Source organism: Eptesicus fuscus, chromosome 12, assembly GCF_027574615.1.
Source record: "Eptesicus fuscus isolate TK198812 chromosome 12, DD_ASM_mEF_20220401, whole genome shotgun sequence".
Lineage (NCBI taxonomy): Eukaryota > Metazoa > Chordata > Mammalia > Chiroptera > Vespertilionidae > Eptesicus > Eptesicus fuscus.
In genome coordinates this window covers 31,306,840-31,324,556 of record NC_072484.1, presented here as the reverse complement: position 1 = coordinate 31,324,556, position 17,717 = coordinate 31,306,840, and the positions used below count along the sequence as shown (strand labels likewise).

General features: G+C 52.8%; 1 protein-coding gene and 1 non-coding gene across 6 annotated transcripts; one reads left to right on the top strand and one right to left on the bottom strand.

The window, feature by feature from the left end:
• Positions 1–225: 225 nt before the first annotated feature.
• Positions 226–437, bottom strand: LOC114231442 (small nucleolar RNA U3). Its single transcript, XR_003617404.2, has one exon. It is a non-coding gene; the product is annotated as a small nucleolar RNA U3 (small nucleolar RNA).
• Positions 438–4,128: 3,691 nt separating this feature from the next.
• Positions 4,129–15,717, top strand: FAM110A (family with sequence similarity 110 member A). 5 transcript variants are annotated; one of them, XM_054724417.1, is made up of 2 exons: positions 4,129–4,313; positions 14,163–15,717. In XM_054724417.1, the coding sequence occupies exon 2, from the start codon at positions 14,260–14,262 to the stop codon at positions 15,142–15,144; it is 885 nt and encodes a 294-aa protein (XP_054580392.1). In that variant the 5' UTR covers positions 4,129–4,313; positions 14,163–14,259; the 3' UTR covers positions 15,145–15,717. The 5 variants fall into 5 exon arrangements, 3 of the variants coding, with proteins under 3 accessions (XP_054580392.1, XP_008159892.1, XP_054580393.1); XR_008557786.1 differs by lacking the exons at positions 4,129–4,313; positions 14,163–15,717 and adding exons at positions 10,755–10,866; positions 12,371–12,515; XR_008557785.1 differs by lacking the exons at positions 4,129–4,313; positions 14,163–15,717 and adding exons at positions 10,755–10,866; positions 11,743–12,515.
• Positions 15,718–17,717: the final 2,000 nt, after the last annotated feature.

The window sequence follows — 17,717 nt, the reverse complement described above, 5'->3', positions numbered from 1 at the left end:
AAAGGATGTCGTCAGGCAGGCCGGCGGCCTCAAAGGCGTCTAGGCTGCCCCGGCTCCGTTTGAAAGGGACCAGCACAGCCCGGTTCAGGCCCAGGCCCTCACCTCGGTTGCAAGCTTGATCCCTGACCCTGGTGGGAGGATGTGGGGGGCAAACAATCAGTGTGTCCCTTTCACATCAATCCTTCTCTCTCTGAGCTGAGTTGTCTTTTTTTTTTATTTTTATTTACTCAGAATGTGTCCTTTCCTTCTCCCCTCCCAAGAGAGGGAGGAACAATCCTCAATGGCAAGTGGCAGTGGCAGAAGCAACACCAAGAGCCGGCTTCACGCTCAAGAGGGGACGCTGCGTCTCCTCCTTGTGGTTTTGGGTGCCTACACACGTTCAGAGAAACTTCGCTGGTAACGAACCATAGACATGATCCCTGAAAGCATAATAGCCTTTGAGTTGTCCTTTAATTCACTGCCTTACTTTGTTCTCTCATAGGGAACAGAATGAGGTTAAAATACCTTAGTCTGGCAGATTTTACAAAAGCCTGACCATGTGGACATATTGCTAGGGTGCCTTCCAGACCTCAGCGTCCCCGTTTTAAGGTCGGGAATGACAACAATGGTGTGGTCCTCAGATTCTTCCCTAAGGTCTGTACCTGTGACCAGGGGTTGGGAGGTATTTGAGATGCCTAATCTCCTAATCTGGAGGCCAGGGGAGATTCCTTCTGCCCTCAGTTTGCCTCACTTTCTTACTCTGGGAATGAAGCTCAGCTTTTTAAAATAGTGTTACTTATTTTTAAAGAATAGAGAATACATTTATAAAGTACAGAATATTTTCTAAAAAGCTTTTCTTCTGTCCCCCAGTCAGCCCAGTAGCCACCACTGGGACTAGTTTCTGGCGGGCGCTGCCAGGAAAGTTCAGAAGCAAGCAACTATGTATATAGAGAACACCCTTTACATTAAATGGAAAAAACAGATACAGCCAGGGGGTGCACAGAAGATAGGGAACTGACATCTGAGGCTGATTTCATCTTGGTTTCGAGTCGCGTGAAGAAAACACAGCCATGGTCAGGATGCTGGAGGAGGCATGGAAACAGCCTCAGGCCTGTGTGCAGGGCAAGATGTTATTTGCTCACGTGCTGGGTCAGGATAAGGTCATAATAACCCTCCAGCTCCCTCTGATCTGGGCACAGTAATGACAGCGTGTCCACCTTATTTTTACGGCTCTCCTCCCCGCCCCCCCTTTACATGGTTAGGGATGGGGAGGCCTGGGATGCCCTCAATCTCTCTGAATGGGCACCAGGTACTTAACAAATCCTTGAAGCTAGGGGGCATCACCAGTATGTTGTTGGCAGGTGAAGATGCTCAGACTTCTAGAATCTGAGTGTGCCCAAATTATCTCACTTTGTGAGGCCTAACTTGGAGTCCAGGGGAGGTTCCCTCTGCCCTCTGTTTGCCTCGCTTTCTTACTCTGGGAATGAGGCGCAGCATTAAAAAAAACACACAACACCTTGATTTTAGAGCAGGAGGAAGGGAAAGAGAGAGAAACATACCTGCAACATAGGTATGTGCCCTGACTGGGAATCAAACTGGAGACCTTTCAGTGCATGGGATGATGCTCCAACCCACTGAGCTACCTCGGCCAGGGCAGAGGCTCAGCATGTGAGCAACACTTTTTGTATTATTTTATTTGTTTTAAGCTCCACGGTATGCAGGACAGAGGCAAGCTTTAAAGATGCCAGGGCCCCCAGGGCCTGTATGGAGGCATCTCAAATATCCCAACCCCTGGTCACAGGTGTAAATCTTAGGGAGGAATCTGAGGACCACACCATTGTTGTCATTCCTGACCTTAAAACGGGGACGCTGAGGTCTGGAAGGCACCCTAGCAATATGTCCACATGGTCATATGATTTCGTAAAATCTGCCAGACCACGGTATTTTAACCTCACTCTGTGAAAACCACCATCGCTTTCCAGTCTCACTTCCCCTTGTGTCAGACGATGTTGGAGTGAGTGCTAGCATTTTGGGGATCTGGCTAAGATGCCCGTGACATTTCATTTGGGTTTAGTGGTTTTATTTATGTTGTTTCCAGTAACTTTTGTGAATAAATTATTACCAACTGACCTAGCATAGGAGCTGACTCAAGTGGCACTGTGATATGAACATGAGAGTCAGAGGTAATATCTCAATACGTAAGAGTGGTCTTACATGTTTGTGGAAATTATCATGGAGGCAATTCATAAAAGTAATGTTATTTTTCTGGTAATGTTTGTGGAACTTGTCATTTTTCCATGGTTTCTTTTATCTTTCGAACCTAATAATCACTTTATTATCTAATTTTATATTTGTAATTTTGTAGTTCTTTTTTAAAAATATATTTTTATTGATTTCAGAGAGGAAGAGAGAGGGAGAGAGAGATAGAAACATCAATGATGAGAGAGAATCATCGATCGGCTGCCTCCTGCACGCTCCATACTGGGGATTGATCCTGCAACCCAGGCATGTGCCCTTGACCGGAATCGAACCTGGGACCCTTCAGTCTGCAGGCCAGTGCTCTATCCAGTTAGCCAAACCAGACAGGGCTGTAGTTCTTTTCTTAAATAAGATTTCCTAAATTGTATAAACCTTAGGAAGTACAAAGTCTGGATCTGCCCCTGCTCAGTTTTCTGTGTGTCTTTTAGGATCACAGGACCCTCCTTGCCTTTCCTCGCTGTTACTACCAAACAGGTTTTGCATATTTACATGTGGATACAACAAAATAGTTCAGAGGACTCCTGCTGGATCCAGACAAACCTTTGTTTTCTCATCTATAAAATAGGAATAATAGAATCTATCTTCTCAGATAGTAATAAAGTCAAGTGAGAAAACATGTATAAGGACTCAAGCACAACCTGGCAGAGGGCACAGTTAGTGCCAGGTTTAATATTTAGCTGGTCCTCACAGATACAGTCACATGCCCTGTTTCTGACAGTTTTGTTCTGATTTGGTGGGTGCCCAGGCCAGGACACCCCATCATTGTTAGCTATTGGTATGTTATTAGTCCCCTCCTCCGTGTACCCAAGGCATGTACACACACAGTAAGTGCTCAATCATTGGCAATCCAAGAATTTGAAAGACACTAACTGGTTCTAAATTGAGCATTGCCCTAGACTCAAACAGTGACTCATAGCTATGAAATCTCATCTCTAAGAGCCTTTTGAGTTAACTTATTCTAATCCTATTAAAATTTTTGTTGGACATGTTTAAATCTAGGAAATTTGGAAAATCCACAAAAACCAAAGAAAAAACTAACTGCTGTTATTATAAATGATTATACACCTATACATGTGATGCTATGATTATGTATTTAATACATATGTTGTACATGGTGCTTTGAAACATACTTTAAAAAAACCTAACACTTCCTTGGCATTTTCTTTAAATATCTATTAACAACATAGTTTTTAATGACTGCATAATATTCCTCATCAGTAAGTGGGGTTAATTAAAGGTATCCATCTCAAAGGGTTATGCCATGAGCACTGACAAGAGTTATGTCATGTAAAGTTACCTGGCATGTAAAAAGCAGAATGGATTGATATAACCAATCCCCTTTCGCTGAGCATGCAGGTTATTTCCATTATTTTGCTGGGCTATATTAATCTTTGCTCAAATCTTTGGTCATTTCCTTAGTAAATGTCAAGATTGCTGGGTATGCACATTTAAAAACTAACCCACTCATTGTTGTGCTGTTAGGGTACAGAGAGGGAAAGGGGCTTGCCCGGGCTCATATAGCGAGTTAGCTGCAAAGTCCGGACTAGGAACCAGCCCCGGGACCCTAAATGGTGCCTCATCCAGCTGGGAACCAGGAGAAAGTCCAGGTTGAGCATTAAGGCACCGGGCTAAGGCCGCCCCTGGAAGAACTGGAGGCCAGTGCGAGGGGGCGGGGCGGGGCTGGGCTGCTGAGCCTCCGGCTCTGCGGACGGACCTAAGTCAAAACGGTCGCCTGGCAACACGGGCGGCGCGGCGTTCGAACGGAAGCGAGGAACCAATCAGGATGTCCGGGGCAAACCATTTTCGTGACGGGGGTGGAGGGGAGAAGGCATGCTCACTTCCCCTTCCTCTGCGCACCAGGACCTTCGTTCCGGTGGGGGCCTTGCGACAGTCAGGCACCCCCCCGCTCGTCTCGGGTGCGGAGGACCGCTCCGAAGAGGTCCCTCTGCGGGTCATCGCGCGGGACTGGCCCCCCGAGCGGCGTTGGGCGTGGCCATTCCCGGCCCGGGTCCGAGCTGTCAGCCTCTCCGCGACCCGACCTGGAAGAGCCGGGACTCGCCAAGGGTGGGCTCCAGGTGAGGGCGCAGGTGGTCCGGGGCGCGAGCTCGGTCTGGGGGGCTCCGCTCACCGAAAGACTGCGTGGTGTGTCCTCCCCGCGTCATACCTGCGTGAGAGGGGCAACTGGTGGTCCTTTTTTCAGCCTCTTTGCAGCAGGGACCCGGCCCATGGGGTCCTGGCTGGGTCATCTCCCTTCTGTCCCTTCCCACACCACCTTTGGGTGCCTTTCCTGGGCGTCTGTCTTCTGCTGTGCGCCAGGGGTTGGACTTGGTTCTTCCGCCCACGAGGTTTTGAATTACAGCGCCGTTCCTCTCAGAGGCCCGCTCTGGGCGTCTCGGGCGGGACTGACATTGCTGCGCTAGAAGCGGCGTGGGCAACGGGTGCTCTGACCCCGGAGTCACTGTTGTACCCTTGGGAACCTGGGGGAAAGGATACAGGCAGCCCCCAACGGAAGCCATAGCCACCAAAGCCACTGGAGACTTTGGAGTTGGGGGTGGGGACAGGACTCTCCCTGGTGAGCTTCTGACCCAGACTGTGTCCTGCCTGCTGGCCACCCCCCCCTCAACCCCCACCCCCACCCTCAGCCCCCGCCCCCACCCTCAGCCCCCGCCCCTAGGTTGCTATTGTTGGTTTCCTTTCGCAGGTGGGGGAACTGAGATTCCCAGAAGATTAGCCCCTTGCCCCAAGTCACACAAGCAGACTGGGCGCCGCTGGAGTTGGCTCCCAGTCTGTCTGGCTTCGGCATTAGAATTCTAGGCACTCAGAATCATAGCGCCTGAGTCTTGGATTTCTTTAAGGGGAGTTCTCCTCTCTCCTCCTAACTCTCCTCCTGGCTCTGGGGACTCAGAAGAAAACAAGTCTTTCATTCATTCTTTCAACAAATATGTATTGACTTCCTATGCCCTGCCCTCCTCTTTGTCTATTTTGTAGCAGTGACCCCATTTGATGTCCTATATATTTCACTTTTTAGTGAGTTTTATTATCTTTCCTGACTGCCATGTGATGCAAGGAGGGGGTTTTAGGATGAGGTACGTGAGGTACTCGCCTCCAAAGCGAAACTGAGGGGGTTCCTCAAACCTCTGTAATCAAAGTAACTAAAGTTGACATTTATTGCTCTGTTTCTGACAGTTTTTGTTCTGATTTGGTGGGTGCCCAGGCCAGGACACCCCATCATTGTTAGCTATTGGTATGTTATTAGTCCCCTCCCCTGTGTACCCAAGGCATGTACACACACAGTAAGTGCTCAATCATTGGCAATCCAAGAATTTGGATTGTCCTGCTGGCTGAAGATAACTCGTATGGACTCTGTGCAACACAGTCCCTCCCATTTCTGCCACAATTACAAGCGCATCCCTGAGTCCCCCTGTCCTACTTGTAGGCAGAGTGATGTAGGTGTAGTTCTGCTGCAGTGTGGTGCGTCATAGGGAGAGACTGGACACAGACTACATTGCATCCATAGAGGCTGATGGGCTCTTTATGTACGGAGGTGGCACAACATATATTAGCAACAACATATACTATTAAGTGTATTAATAACATATTATAATTAATTTATTAATAACATATTATTAAGAACAACCTATATTATTGAGTAAAAAGAGCATGATGCAAACAGTACATATAGCATGTTGACATATGTGTAAAAAAAGAAAGAATACAGGGTGTCCCCCCAAAAAACAGTATACACACTTTAACAGCGGATAGCTCAGTTTCGAATATGGAATGTATTTAATAAACACTGCCTTTATAATTACTCAAAGTGTGTGTATACATTTTTGGGGGCCACCCTATATCTGTCCGCTGTTGCCTGTATCTGCCTAAAATCTCCCTGGAAGGACACAGGGTCTGGTTATAGTGGTGCCTGCAGGGAGGGGAACTGGGTGGCTGGGAACAGGAGTGGGAGGGAGCTTATTTGTACTTCCTTCCCTTTATAGCTCTTGAGTTGAGCCATGTGCATATATCACCTGGTTGAAACATTGTATCTCTATATCTATTCGATTATATATTTAATCAAAAGACCACGGCCCTGTTTGTGGTGTGTCACTGACTTGCTATGTGACTTTGGGCAAGTTTCTTTACATCTCTGGTCTAAGATAAGAAGCCATCATGGTGAGTTCAGGCCTGGAAGGGGGCAAGTCAGGCCAGGAAGTGGGCTTGGCTGTGGGTCTTCCCCAACCTTCCCCTTCCCCATCCTGTGTGCCAGGCCCTGCCGAAGGCTTTGCATGTGGTGTCTCTCATGTTGTCTCCCCTGCAAGCCCCTTTGTTCCCATTTTGCAACCTCAGGTACAAACGGAGGCTCAGAGGATTGAGTTGGCCTTCGCTGGGCCAAATAGTAGATTGCTGCCTTAGGTGACTGCCCCCGCATCCTTCCCACAGCCTGCTCACCTCTGCCTTCCTGAGGCTTGTGCAAGGCCGCCCTAGGCAGGACTGACTCTGGGCAAGGCTGACGCCAGGCAGGTCAGGGCACGAGCATCCAGGGAGACTCCAGAAATAGCGTGGGGCCTGGTGTGGCCCTGGGGGATGCCCAGCTAGCCGGGTGTCTCTGACCCTGACAGCTGGGCTGAAATTGAGCTGGGCTACCCTACTGGCCAGCCCCCTTCCTGCTGCTGGGAGCCCTCCTGATCCTCCTCTAAGGCAGGTGAGGGCCTCCCTGTCTCCACCCAAGTCTGGGCTTGGCTTCTGCTGATGAGGAGAGAAGCAGGTGGAAGGAAGGGGTGGGGGTGGGAGTGCAGAATGTCATGGAAATGATAAACATCAGTAACTATACCTCTGCCCCCTCAGCAAAGAATGAAAATCACTAATACCTCTTGAGCACTCACTGTGTGCTAAGTGCTTTATAAGTATGAACTAATTTAATTCCCTCAATAATGTAAGGTAGTTACCACTGTTATTATTTCCAACTTACAAAGCGAAACTGAGCACTAGAGAGATTTAGTAACTTGTACAAGGTCACCTAGAGCTGGAATTCAAAAGCATGAAGTTTGGCTCCAGACTCTATATTCTCTCTCTCTCTCTCTCTCTCTCTCTCTCTCTCTCTCTCTTTGTAAAATGTATTAAGGTAAAGTTGACCATTTTAACCATTTTTAAGTGTACAGTTCAGTGGCATTGAGCACCTTCACATTGTGCAAACATCACCACTATCCATCTCCAGAACTTTTTCATCTTCCCAAATGGAAATTCTATATTCATTAAACACTAACTCTCCATTCTCCTCCCTTCAAGTCCCTGGCAACCACATTCTAGTGTCTATGAATTTGACTACTGTAGGTACTCTGATCACTGGCATCACACAATATTTGTCTTTTTGTGTCTGTTTATTTAACTTAGCATGTCTTTAGGGTTTACTTAGGTTATAGCATGTAACAGAATTTCATTCCTTTTTAAGGCTAAATAATGTTCCATTGTATGTATATATAACATTTTGTTTAATCCATTAATAGTTACTTGGGTTGCTTCCACCTTTTGGCTGTTGTGACTAATGTGACTATGAAATGGTTGTACACATATGTGTTCAACTTCCTGATTTCAATTCCTTTAGGTATATACTGAGAAGTAGAATTGCTGGATCCTATGGTAGTTCTATTTAAAAATTTGTGCCTAACTGACATCTTTTTCCACATTGGCTGCACCATTTATATTCCCAATTGTGCACAAGGGTTCTAGTCTCTCCACATCCCCAATACTTGTTATTTTCAGTATATTTTTTTATGGTGGCCATCTTAATGGATGTGACATGGTATCTCATTGTGGTTTGGATTTACATTTTCCTAATGATTAGTGATATTGAGCACCTTGTCACATGCTTATTGTCTGTTTATTCACCTTCTTTGGAGAAATGTCTATTCAAGTGACTCTGCGTTCTTAGATGGACACCCTCTGACAGAGTGGTTACCATCCTGGACTGACGAAGGCCTCACCCAGGAGCACCTGGTTGGTGAATAGGTATCACAGTCACACGTTGGTGGCGTTTGCCACGCACAGGCCTCATGCTGGGAGAGGGCGCTGTGAGCAGTCCTGTCTTACAGTGGAGGAAATGGAGGCATGGGGAGCTGAATGGCTGGTCACTGGTGGAGCCGGGGTTTGACCCCGGGTAGGCTGGTCCCAGAGCCCATGCTACAGAGCTGGCCAGGGAGGTGGAGTGGAAAGGACACTGCTGGCAGCGGGCGCAGTGTGTGCAGAGGCTTGGACGTGGTGTCTGGAGGTTTGGAGACAGAACAGGGCTCAGTTAGAAGTGGCCAGAGCCCACCTTGAATGGGGGCGACTTGTGGCTGGAGGAGGAGTGGGACAGGTGGGGGACGGCCTGGGGCAGGTGGGGGAAGGCCTAGGGCAGGGCCAGGGGCTGGCAGGAAGCTTGGTGCTGAGGGGCCTTGGCCTTTGAGGTAGCCTGGTTCCGGTCCTGCCCCTGGTCAGTGTGGTCCCCTCTGGTGTTTGGTCCCTGGAGGAAGACAGCATGGAAGAGTGTGATGGAGTTCCCAGCCCAGTGGGGGAAAACATATTCCCAACAGTATACAAGGCTTCTAGTTTCTGTACATCACCAATACTAGTTATTTTCTGTTTTTGGCTCCACAGCCAAGCCCACTTCTGGGCCTGAATTGCCCTCTTAATACATTTTACAAATAGGAAACAGGACACAAGTGACAAATAAGTGAACATCTAAAATGACAGGGTGTAATGAATGCTTGGAAGGGAACAGACCAGGTGAGAGAGTTGGTGGGAGCCTCAGAGTGGTCAGGGAGTTCTCTCTGAGGAGGTGACATCTGAAGTGAGACCTGAAGGAGACGAGAGAAGAGGTTCCAGGCAGGAATGGATGGTACAAAGGCCCTGAGGCAGGAAAGAGCTTGGCGTGTTCAGGGACAGCTGGGAGGGCCTGAGGGCCCAGGGAGAGTTTGGACTTTATTTTCAGGTGATGGGGAGCCATAGCAGGTTTTAAGTAGAGCAGTGATGAGATCCAATCTCTGTTGGGAAAACATTGCTATTATTGTCCCTATTTTATAGTTGAGGAAACTGAGACCCAGAGCCATAGCCAGGAGGGTCCAGAGAGGGAGGCTGCAGATTCCTTAGGGGAGACCCTTGGTGAGTGGCCGAAGCCCAATCCTGGAGACCTGTTCTCCCTCCTCCCCCAAGACCCATATTTGGGTTCAAATCCTGGCTCTGCCAATTACCAGCTTTGTGACTTCAGGCAAGTGGTCCCACCTCCCTGTGCCTTAGTTTTCTCAACTGTGAAACAGGCACAATAGTAGTACCTATCACACGGGGTGGGTATGAGGATTAAATGAGTTAACATAGTAGAGTTTAGAAGTGTCAGGTACAAAGAAAGCTCTCAGAAAAATTCTTACTGATTTTATTCTGAAAAGTATTATTGTTGCTTTGCTTTCGCTACTCTTAGTGCCTAACTGAACCCTCCCCCACCTCATTGTTGCACCATGGAGGGCCAGGCAGGGACCCAGCAGGCTACTGTGGGGAATGATGGTCTTGTTCCATCATTCAGGCCCCAGGGCCTGGAGGGGGCGTCAGGGTTGACTCACTCTCAGTGTAGACAGCGGTTCCCTGAGTCACTTCCTATCTCCTCATGCCCTCCACTCCAATTCTGTCTTAGCCCTCTCCAGGCGCAGCCATGGACCTCTTCAGCCTTCCCAAGGTCTGGGCGGGGGAGGGAGACTTCCTTCTCTGGGCTTCAGGATCCCATGAAACTGGCCTAATCAAATGTGCCACCTGAAATGACTTAACAGGGCTTAGGCTGGCAGAGGAGACAATCAGCTCCCTCCCGGGATTCCTTCCTTCCAGCAGGGCTACTACCATCTCCTCAGAAAATGGGGATTAAATAGTTCCCGGTCTGGGGAGTGGGGAGATTGTCCAGAGATTTAAATAAGTACAGTGCCTGGCACTCAACAATTGTAGTTACCACTATTACTATTATTGCTGTTGTTACTAATGTTGGCAGCTTGCTCAAAGCTTCGACAGGCACTCTCAGACCCCAAGAACTCACACTGACGGGGCCTGGAAGGTGGGACCCCCCTCTCTGGAGGGTCAGAGAGGTTAAGCAACCGGATCAGGGACACACAGCTAGAAAGGGCTCGTCCAGAGGGAAAGTGCCCAGGTCGGACTCCTCCGGGTTACTTTGGGCAGCTGATTCAGCCTGTCTCAGCCTCAGAATTCTATTAGTCAAGTGGGGATAATAATAGAGCTCACCTCATAGGAGTTGTTGGGAAGGTTAACATGGGTTAATTGATAGCAGGAAAAGCACTTTCTCACGCCTGGCACAGTGACCATACGGTGGTCACTGTGGCCGTGGGGAGGAGGACTCCCGTGGACAGGGCCAGTGCAGCTCTGAGTGAGTGCCCGGCTCTCGGAGAGCTTCCTGGAGTGGGTCCCTGCGCCCCGCCCACTACCAGCGCGTCTGGACTCGGGTTCTGGCCGCTGCCTGGCGTTCGTTCACTCTTTTTTGGGTAATACCTGGGTCGACGGGTTCGCCAGCTCGCCGCCGGCCACCGGAAGTTGCGCAATGCTTGTTACCTGAGCCCCAGGTGGGCCGGGCAGAGGAGCGCAGGGTAGCGGCGCGGGTGCAGCCAGGTACGTGCCGGCCGGGGCCGGGGCCGTGGGCGCCTGGTCAGGGCCCGGGGCGCCCCGCACCCCTTACTCCTCGGGAAGGCGGGGACCGGGCAGGGGCTCACCTTCCGGCCTGGATGGATGCCGCAGAAATCGTGCCGTCAGGTCCCTCATTTAAGAGCCAGGCCAACCCGGGCTCAGAGAGGGGTGACCATCGGCCGGAGCCCACAGCGCGCGCGGGGCTCGCGGCCGCTTCCACGGCAGGGAGTTCCCAAGATTGCCCCGAAGTAGGGAAGGGTAGAAGCCAGACCTGGATCCGAGCTGCCCCTGCTCCCTCTCTCCTCCCGAGGCTCCTTCGGGGAAGCCGGTGGGAAGGGGGCAAGGTGGGGCTGAATGCCCCAGAGATGCCAACGAGAAGGGCTCAGGGACGCGCTTTGGGGGCGTTTGAGATCCGTGGGTGAGGCGTTGGGTGATGGAAGGAGGCTCAGAGCCTCAGAGAGGACCAGTCCCACCTGGGCACTGGGACCCTGGCTTCAACTCACAGGAGCCGCCGCACTTCCGTTTGCCCACCTGTGAAATGGGGCTGGCTTAGATGGCCCCCGGGTTAGCCTCTAGCCTGTGCCTGCGAGTTGAAGCCAGGGTCCCAGTGCCCAGGTGGGACTGGTCCTCTCCGCGGCTCTGAGCCTGTGCCTCCCTTGTTCGCGGCCCTTCTGAGCGCGTTAGAGACCCCTGCGAGGGGGGCGGAAGGGACAGGGGAGGAGGGAGGAAGGTCTGTGGGAAACAAGGAGCCCGGGTTATGGCGAGTCGCCTGTTTCCCGGATGCTGAGGAATGTCCTCGAGCTGTTTTGTCTCTCCATCCTCACGGTGACCTGAAGGTCTATTTTTAACCACATTTCACAGATAAGCAAACGGAGTCTCGAAGAGGCGCGGCTGCTTGCACACAGCGCGCAGCCGGCGGTGGCCAAGCCCAGGCAGGTGGCCAGCGGCCCCAAAGCCGGCCGCTCTTCGTATCTGTCCAGGGGAGGCCCCGGGGCCAGCAGGTCGGCCCGAGGGCGTAGGGACCCCAGCCGAGATGGGGGCGAGCGGGGCTTCTGCCCTGGCCCTGCCCATCTGAACCCCTTCGTCCCTGTTTCCCCGATTGTGGGATAGTGCCCGGAACCACCGTCTCCGGACGGGTTGGACTGGTTTGGGAGGCGGCAGGCCCGGGGGTGGGGCAGAGTCTAGCTACTTGGACAGGGCTCAGCAAGGCTGCCTTTCCTATCAGACCCTTCTCTCCTGAGGTCTCCTGGAGGTCGGCCCCAGGTGGGGCAGCCATTTCCCACCTACTCCATCCCTTCCACCTGGGGAGCAGCTCTGGCTCTGGGCCAACAGCCCCAAAGTTCTGTTCTCACCTTGTCATTGCAGCAAAGGTCCCAACCTGGGGCTGGGGGCCAGAGGGAAGGGGGTGGTGGTGGCAGGTGCATGTTTTGTTTGCCCCGTACATGCAGTGTTTTAAAAATTATTATTATTGACTATGCTAATATTTAAGAACCTAGAGTTTTCCTGCACTTCTGGATTTCCAGCTTCCTAGAATGTCCAACATGCACCGCCTTGGACCCACTGCCTGCAGCAGACTGGGTGTGCCCATTCACATTGGGCCCCCATAGACATTTCAAGTCAATAAAACTGTACTGAATACCTATTATGCGTCAAGAGTAATATCTTGAAACTTAGATGCAGTGAACAAAACAGATACCCCCGCCCTCGTGGAGCTGATATTTTAGAGGAATGGGAACAACGAAAAGTAAAACTACCATAGACATAATAGATACGTGAATTCAGCTTGCTATGACTTGGGTCTTGTTCAGCTGCTCTGGGACCTAGGTTGGTCACTTCTCTGCGTCTCATTTTCTCCATCTGTAAAATGAGGTGACAACGACCCATCCCCCTGGCTTGCTGGAGGATTACAGGAGAGGGCAGTGTCAAACGTCTAGCAAGCACACAGTAGAGATCCCTGCCTCCCCACCCCAATCTAGACTTTCCCTCCTGGAATTCTGGATGTGTAGGTGGCACTGCCCGATCCATTCTGTTAAGATGGAAATGCGGCAGTCTGCGCTGTCTATTGCATGACCACTAGTGACTACGGCGATTGAGCCCTAGAAACGTGGCTAGTGTGATTCAGGAACCGAGTGTAAGTTTTAATTTAAATGGAAAGCTAAGGCTGTGGCTGGTGGCTATTGAATTAGACAACACAACTCTACATGGCCTGAACCACCCGTCCTCTCGGTTATCACCTTGACAGAGTCCTCCTCCCCCAGTTAACAGATGAGAAAGTTCAGGACTTGGTCTACAGGTTTTCTTCTGGCCCATCTCCAGGGAGGCTGTGGGGGCACTCTGTGGCTCCAGCCCTTCCTTGGAAAAAGGGGCAGGGACGCCCGATACCTGGGACACCGGGCTCTGATGCCTCGGTGATTATGTGGATATTTGCCCCCAGGTGTGGGCACTCCTGCCTGTGGGTGTCTATGCTATGGCTGCTGGCAGATCAAGAGTGTGCTGGATGCCCCCAAGCAGGGCTGTGTGATCTTGGCCATTTCCAGCCACTCTTGGAGCAGCATAGCTTAGATCTGACGCGTCCCTGTGACAGGCAGTCATGGATCACTGTGGGCCTGGCATTGGAGTCCCGTACTGGAAGCTGATGGTGTCTGTACTCCACTGTGGCGGGGGTGGGGATTTTCTGCCCTCCTCCCCCACAAACTCTGCTGCTGTGCCTGGGGCCTGGCATGTCTAGGCGGGTGGATGGCACAGAGCAGCTTCCTGTCCGGGAAGGCAAGGGGTGGAAGTGGTATCAGGCTCCCTGTGGGCAGTCCAGGTTGGGTTTTAGCCCTTCCTCTTGGTCACCTAACCCCAAGGCTCCTGTGGCAGCACTTCCTTGCTTGGAGGCAAGGAGCAGAGCCACCAATTTGTTGAATTAGCTTCAGTTTCCCCATCTGCAAAATGGAGCTGGTAAGAGGATCCACTGCGGTTGAGCCGGCTGGTGCCCAGCTCAGGGCTCCGAGCCCACTTTACTTCCTCTGCCCTGTCTTTCCTACTCAGGCTGCGCCCGTCCTTTTCTTTGGCACCTTTTTTCTCTCTGCCTCCCCCTGGGCCGGGCTCTCGGAAGAGGGCGGGGGTGTGGGCGGAGCCTCAAACCCTACAGCTGGTGCTTTCTGAATTCTGATTGGCTTTCTGTGAACCAGGGGCGTGGCCTTCACTTTTAATGGGGAAGGCGTCTTCAGCCTCTTCCAGTCTGCCGAGCCTTTGTCTGAGCGTGCTCAGCCCTTCTCTTTCTTTCCTCCCCGCAGCCGTTGCCGGCGTCCAGCTGCCAATTTTCTGCCTGGATCGCAGTCTCCTCATTTCTCCTGTGTCCTCGTGCAGAAGGCCTTGGGGTATGTAACAGTCATGCCTGTGGACATGCTGTCTCCTGGAGCCCGGGACACACCCGCCCTACCTTTCCGCCTGAGGACCAAGGTCCCGGGCTACCTGCTACGACGGCCGGCAGACGGTGGAGCCCGGAAACCTAGTGCTGTGGAGCGCCTGGAGGCCGACAAGGCCAAGTACGTCAAGAGCCTGCATGTGGCCAACACCCGCCAGCAACCTGTGCAGCCCCTGCTGTCCAAGCAGCCGCTCTTCAGCCCTGGGACTCGCCGCACGGTGCTCACTCCTAGCCGCCGAGCCCTGCCTGGCCCCTGCCGCCGGCCCCACCTGGACCTGGACATCCTTAGCAGCCTTATCGACTTGTGTGATAGCCCGGTGTCCCCTGCCGAGGCTAGCCGCACCCCCGGACGGGCAGAGGGAGCCCACCAGGACCCTCCAGCCACCCCTCCACGCCCACCTCCCAGTACCGCTGCTGTCCGCCGAGTGGATGTCCGTCCCCTGCCGGCCTCACCTGCCCAGCCCTGCCCATCACCAGACACTGCCGCCTCCAGTCCAGCCCGGCCCCCGGGTTTGCAGCGCTCCAAGTCAGACCTGAGTGAGCGCTTCTCGCGGGCAGCGGCCGACCTGGAGCGATTTTTTAACTTCTGTGGCCTGGACCCAGAGGAGGCGCGGGGGTTGGGTGTGGCCCACCTGGCACGAGCCAGCTCAGACATAGTGTCTCTGGCGGGGCCCAGTGCTGGGCCAGGAAGCTCCGAGGGGGGCTGCTCCCGCCGCAGCTCGGCCACTGTTGAGGAGCGGGCCCGGGAGCGCGTCCCCTATGGCGTATCAGTGATTGAGCGCAACGCCCGGGTGATCAAGTGGCTGTACGGGCTGCGGCAAGCGCGGGAGACTCCAGCGGTGGAGGGATAGGTCTCCACTGGACTCGCCTTCGGCACAGGACAGATCTTAAAGAAGCAATTGGCCCCGCGACCTCTCCTTCACCCCTTCCCTGGGTTGGGGCAGACCAGAGACCGCTGCCTTTTGTGAACTTGGTATGGAGGCAAAGGCTCCGAGGCTGGGCCAGCATCCATCTGGCGAGGACTGACCCTGGAGACAGTGGCCTCTTGACCTTGGACCACTCCCTCCTCCTCACATGTCGGGATTTTGACACGAGTGCACCTCTGCTTGGTTCCTCTCACGGGCTTGGGGCACTCAGCCCTCCCCACTGGTGAGGGACCAAGGATCTCTACCAGGTCTGTCTACCCAGTGGCTCTGTTTCTTCCTTCCTTGGCCTCTATCCTTTGCTGACTTCCTCTTCCTCACTCAGTGGGCCCTGGTTCCTGGGAATTCAGCCCAGGGTGGGGGCAGGGAAGAGTGTTCTAACCACTGTTCTTCCCAGGCCTTGGCAGCCTGGCCTAGGTGGGTAGACTACAGGAGGGACTGGTAGGAGCCCTCCTGGCTCTGGCTTCCCTCCCTTTGGTTAATAAACACAAATGCTTGCTTTTTAAAGGTTGGGTCACCAGACTCTTCTGTGTTCACAAGGGGAAGGGATGGGAGAAGTCTTGGGGTGGGGCCTTCCAAACCTCATAATTGTTTACCCCAGCATCTAGTGGGGCATGAGGCCAGTGGTTGGCCGGGCATGAGGGAGCCTCAGGGAGGCTGGTGCACTTCCTTCACAGAAGCAGCAGCTGGGTCCGGGCACCAAGTGAGTTGGGATAGAGCTGGGACTGGGACGGGGGCCTTTCAGAAGGGGGACTGCAGGGGAAAGGCTAACATGGTCACGCACCCTCCCCATCACGTGTGTTCTGACTTCCCCCACTCCCTGCCTCGTTCCAAAGAGGGAAGGAAGCTCAGAGGGGGCAAACCCTGAACTTGAGGTCACATAGGCCATAGATTTGGGGGTTGGACGTGAGAGTTCTTAGAGGAAGAGGGACTTGGGTGGACAGCACAAAATGAATGGACTTACCTCCAGCTCTGAGTGGCCCTGGACAAGCACAGTCTTCTCTGAGTTGAGTGGGGAGGGGAAGGAAGCAGCTGGCACTGGGCTTTGAGGTCTCAGCTCCTTCCTGTCTCCCTCCAGGTTAGTTACCTGCTAGGAGACCACACTTTGGCTGGTGGAGCTGAGGACACAGAGGATGAAAGCGTGGGTGGCCTCTGCCAGCTTTTGGGTGGGAGAGGGGAGGGGCTGGGTGGTGCTTCCTTTCACTCGCCTGCCTTGGCTGCACTACTCAGAAACAGGAAGCGCTAATGGGGGCCTTAGTGACAGGTTTGATGTAGGTTTTATTTTAGGCATAAAGAGGAGATTTCCGTTGGGCTATTGACAAACATCCAGGTCAGCCCAGCTGTCTGTCTGTCTGTCTGTCTGTCTGACAGTCTACCAGCCCCTGGGGGATTAGGCTAGGCCCAGCAGTTCAAGGAAACAAGGGGACATTGGGGTATAGAAGAGGATGTTGTTAGAGCCCATGAGAATGAAGTCTATCCCTTCATGATACAGACGAAGAACTGAGGCACAGGGAAGGCGACCTGCCCACAGGTGCCCAGCAGGTTTGACAATGTAGGAGCTGGGCCTCCTGGTCCCTATGTTAAAGGAGTGATGGGAGCAGATGGATAATCTGGGCAGGCTCTGCAGAGGTGGTATCCTTTGAGGGGTCAAAGACCAGCTCCTCTGGGCAACCTGGTCAGAATTTTGTGCTAATTGTTGCCCTTTCTGTGACCTACCAGCCCTCAGAAACACAAGCAGGTGAGTGTGTTGGCTGCATTTTACATGTGAAGAAATTGAGGCTGGGAGGACCCTTGTTCCGGGAGGAGGCTTAAGTGCTGGGCTCAGACCCTTTACACTCGTCCTGTCACTAAATCCTCAAGATGGCCCTTCCAGGGTCACCTTAGAAGGCCATCTCTTGTCTTAGAGCAGGAGGGATGGTAGCTTGTGGGCTGCCTCAGACCAGGTCTGCACTCTGGCCTGTGGACACCCACCGTCAGTGGCACTCTGATTCTTTTGACACATGCCTCACTTCTTCCCCATCCTGGCAGCTTCCCCTTCTGGTCACTTTATTGAGCACCTACTGGGTGCCAAGCAGTGGGTAAGAGAGCATTGGCCCCCCTTTAATCTTGGGGTGAGAGGGCAGGGCAGCTAAGCAGAAAGCACACAGTCATACAATGTGGGGCAGGTATGTTTAGGGACTTTTGCCTGAAGACCAGAGCTGTTCCCAGGAGCTGGGCCTGGGGGCCTTGAAGGGCTTTGGGAGAGTCAGTTGGGAAGAGGGCAGGAGGGATTCTTGGGAAGTGTGGAAGGTGCCAGTCTGAGCCTTGACTTCTGCAGCAGAGGTTTCCTAGTTGTGGAGGGCTTCCCTCTGCCAGGAGTTTGGAGCCCACTGCCCTCTCATGTCGGGATCTGTGGAGCTGCAGCTGGGGCTTCCACCACTTCCCCCAACCAGCCCACCAGCCTCGCCAGCCTGCCTGCCTCAGGGTCTGCGGAAACAGCCCCTCCATTGTTCCGCCTCCAG

What these genes read in the sequence shown, in the direction of transcription:
- FAM110A (XM_054724417.1), top strand. Translation starts at nt 14,260, where the DNA reads ATGCCTGTGGACATGCTGTCTCCTGGAGCCCGGGACACACCCGCCCTA.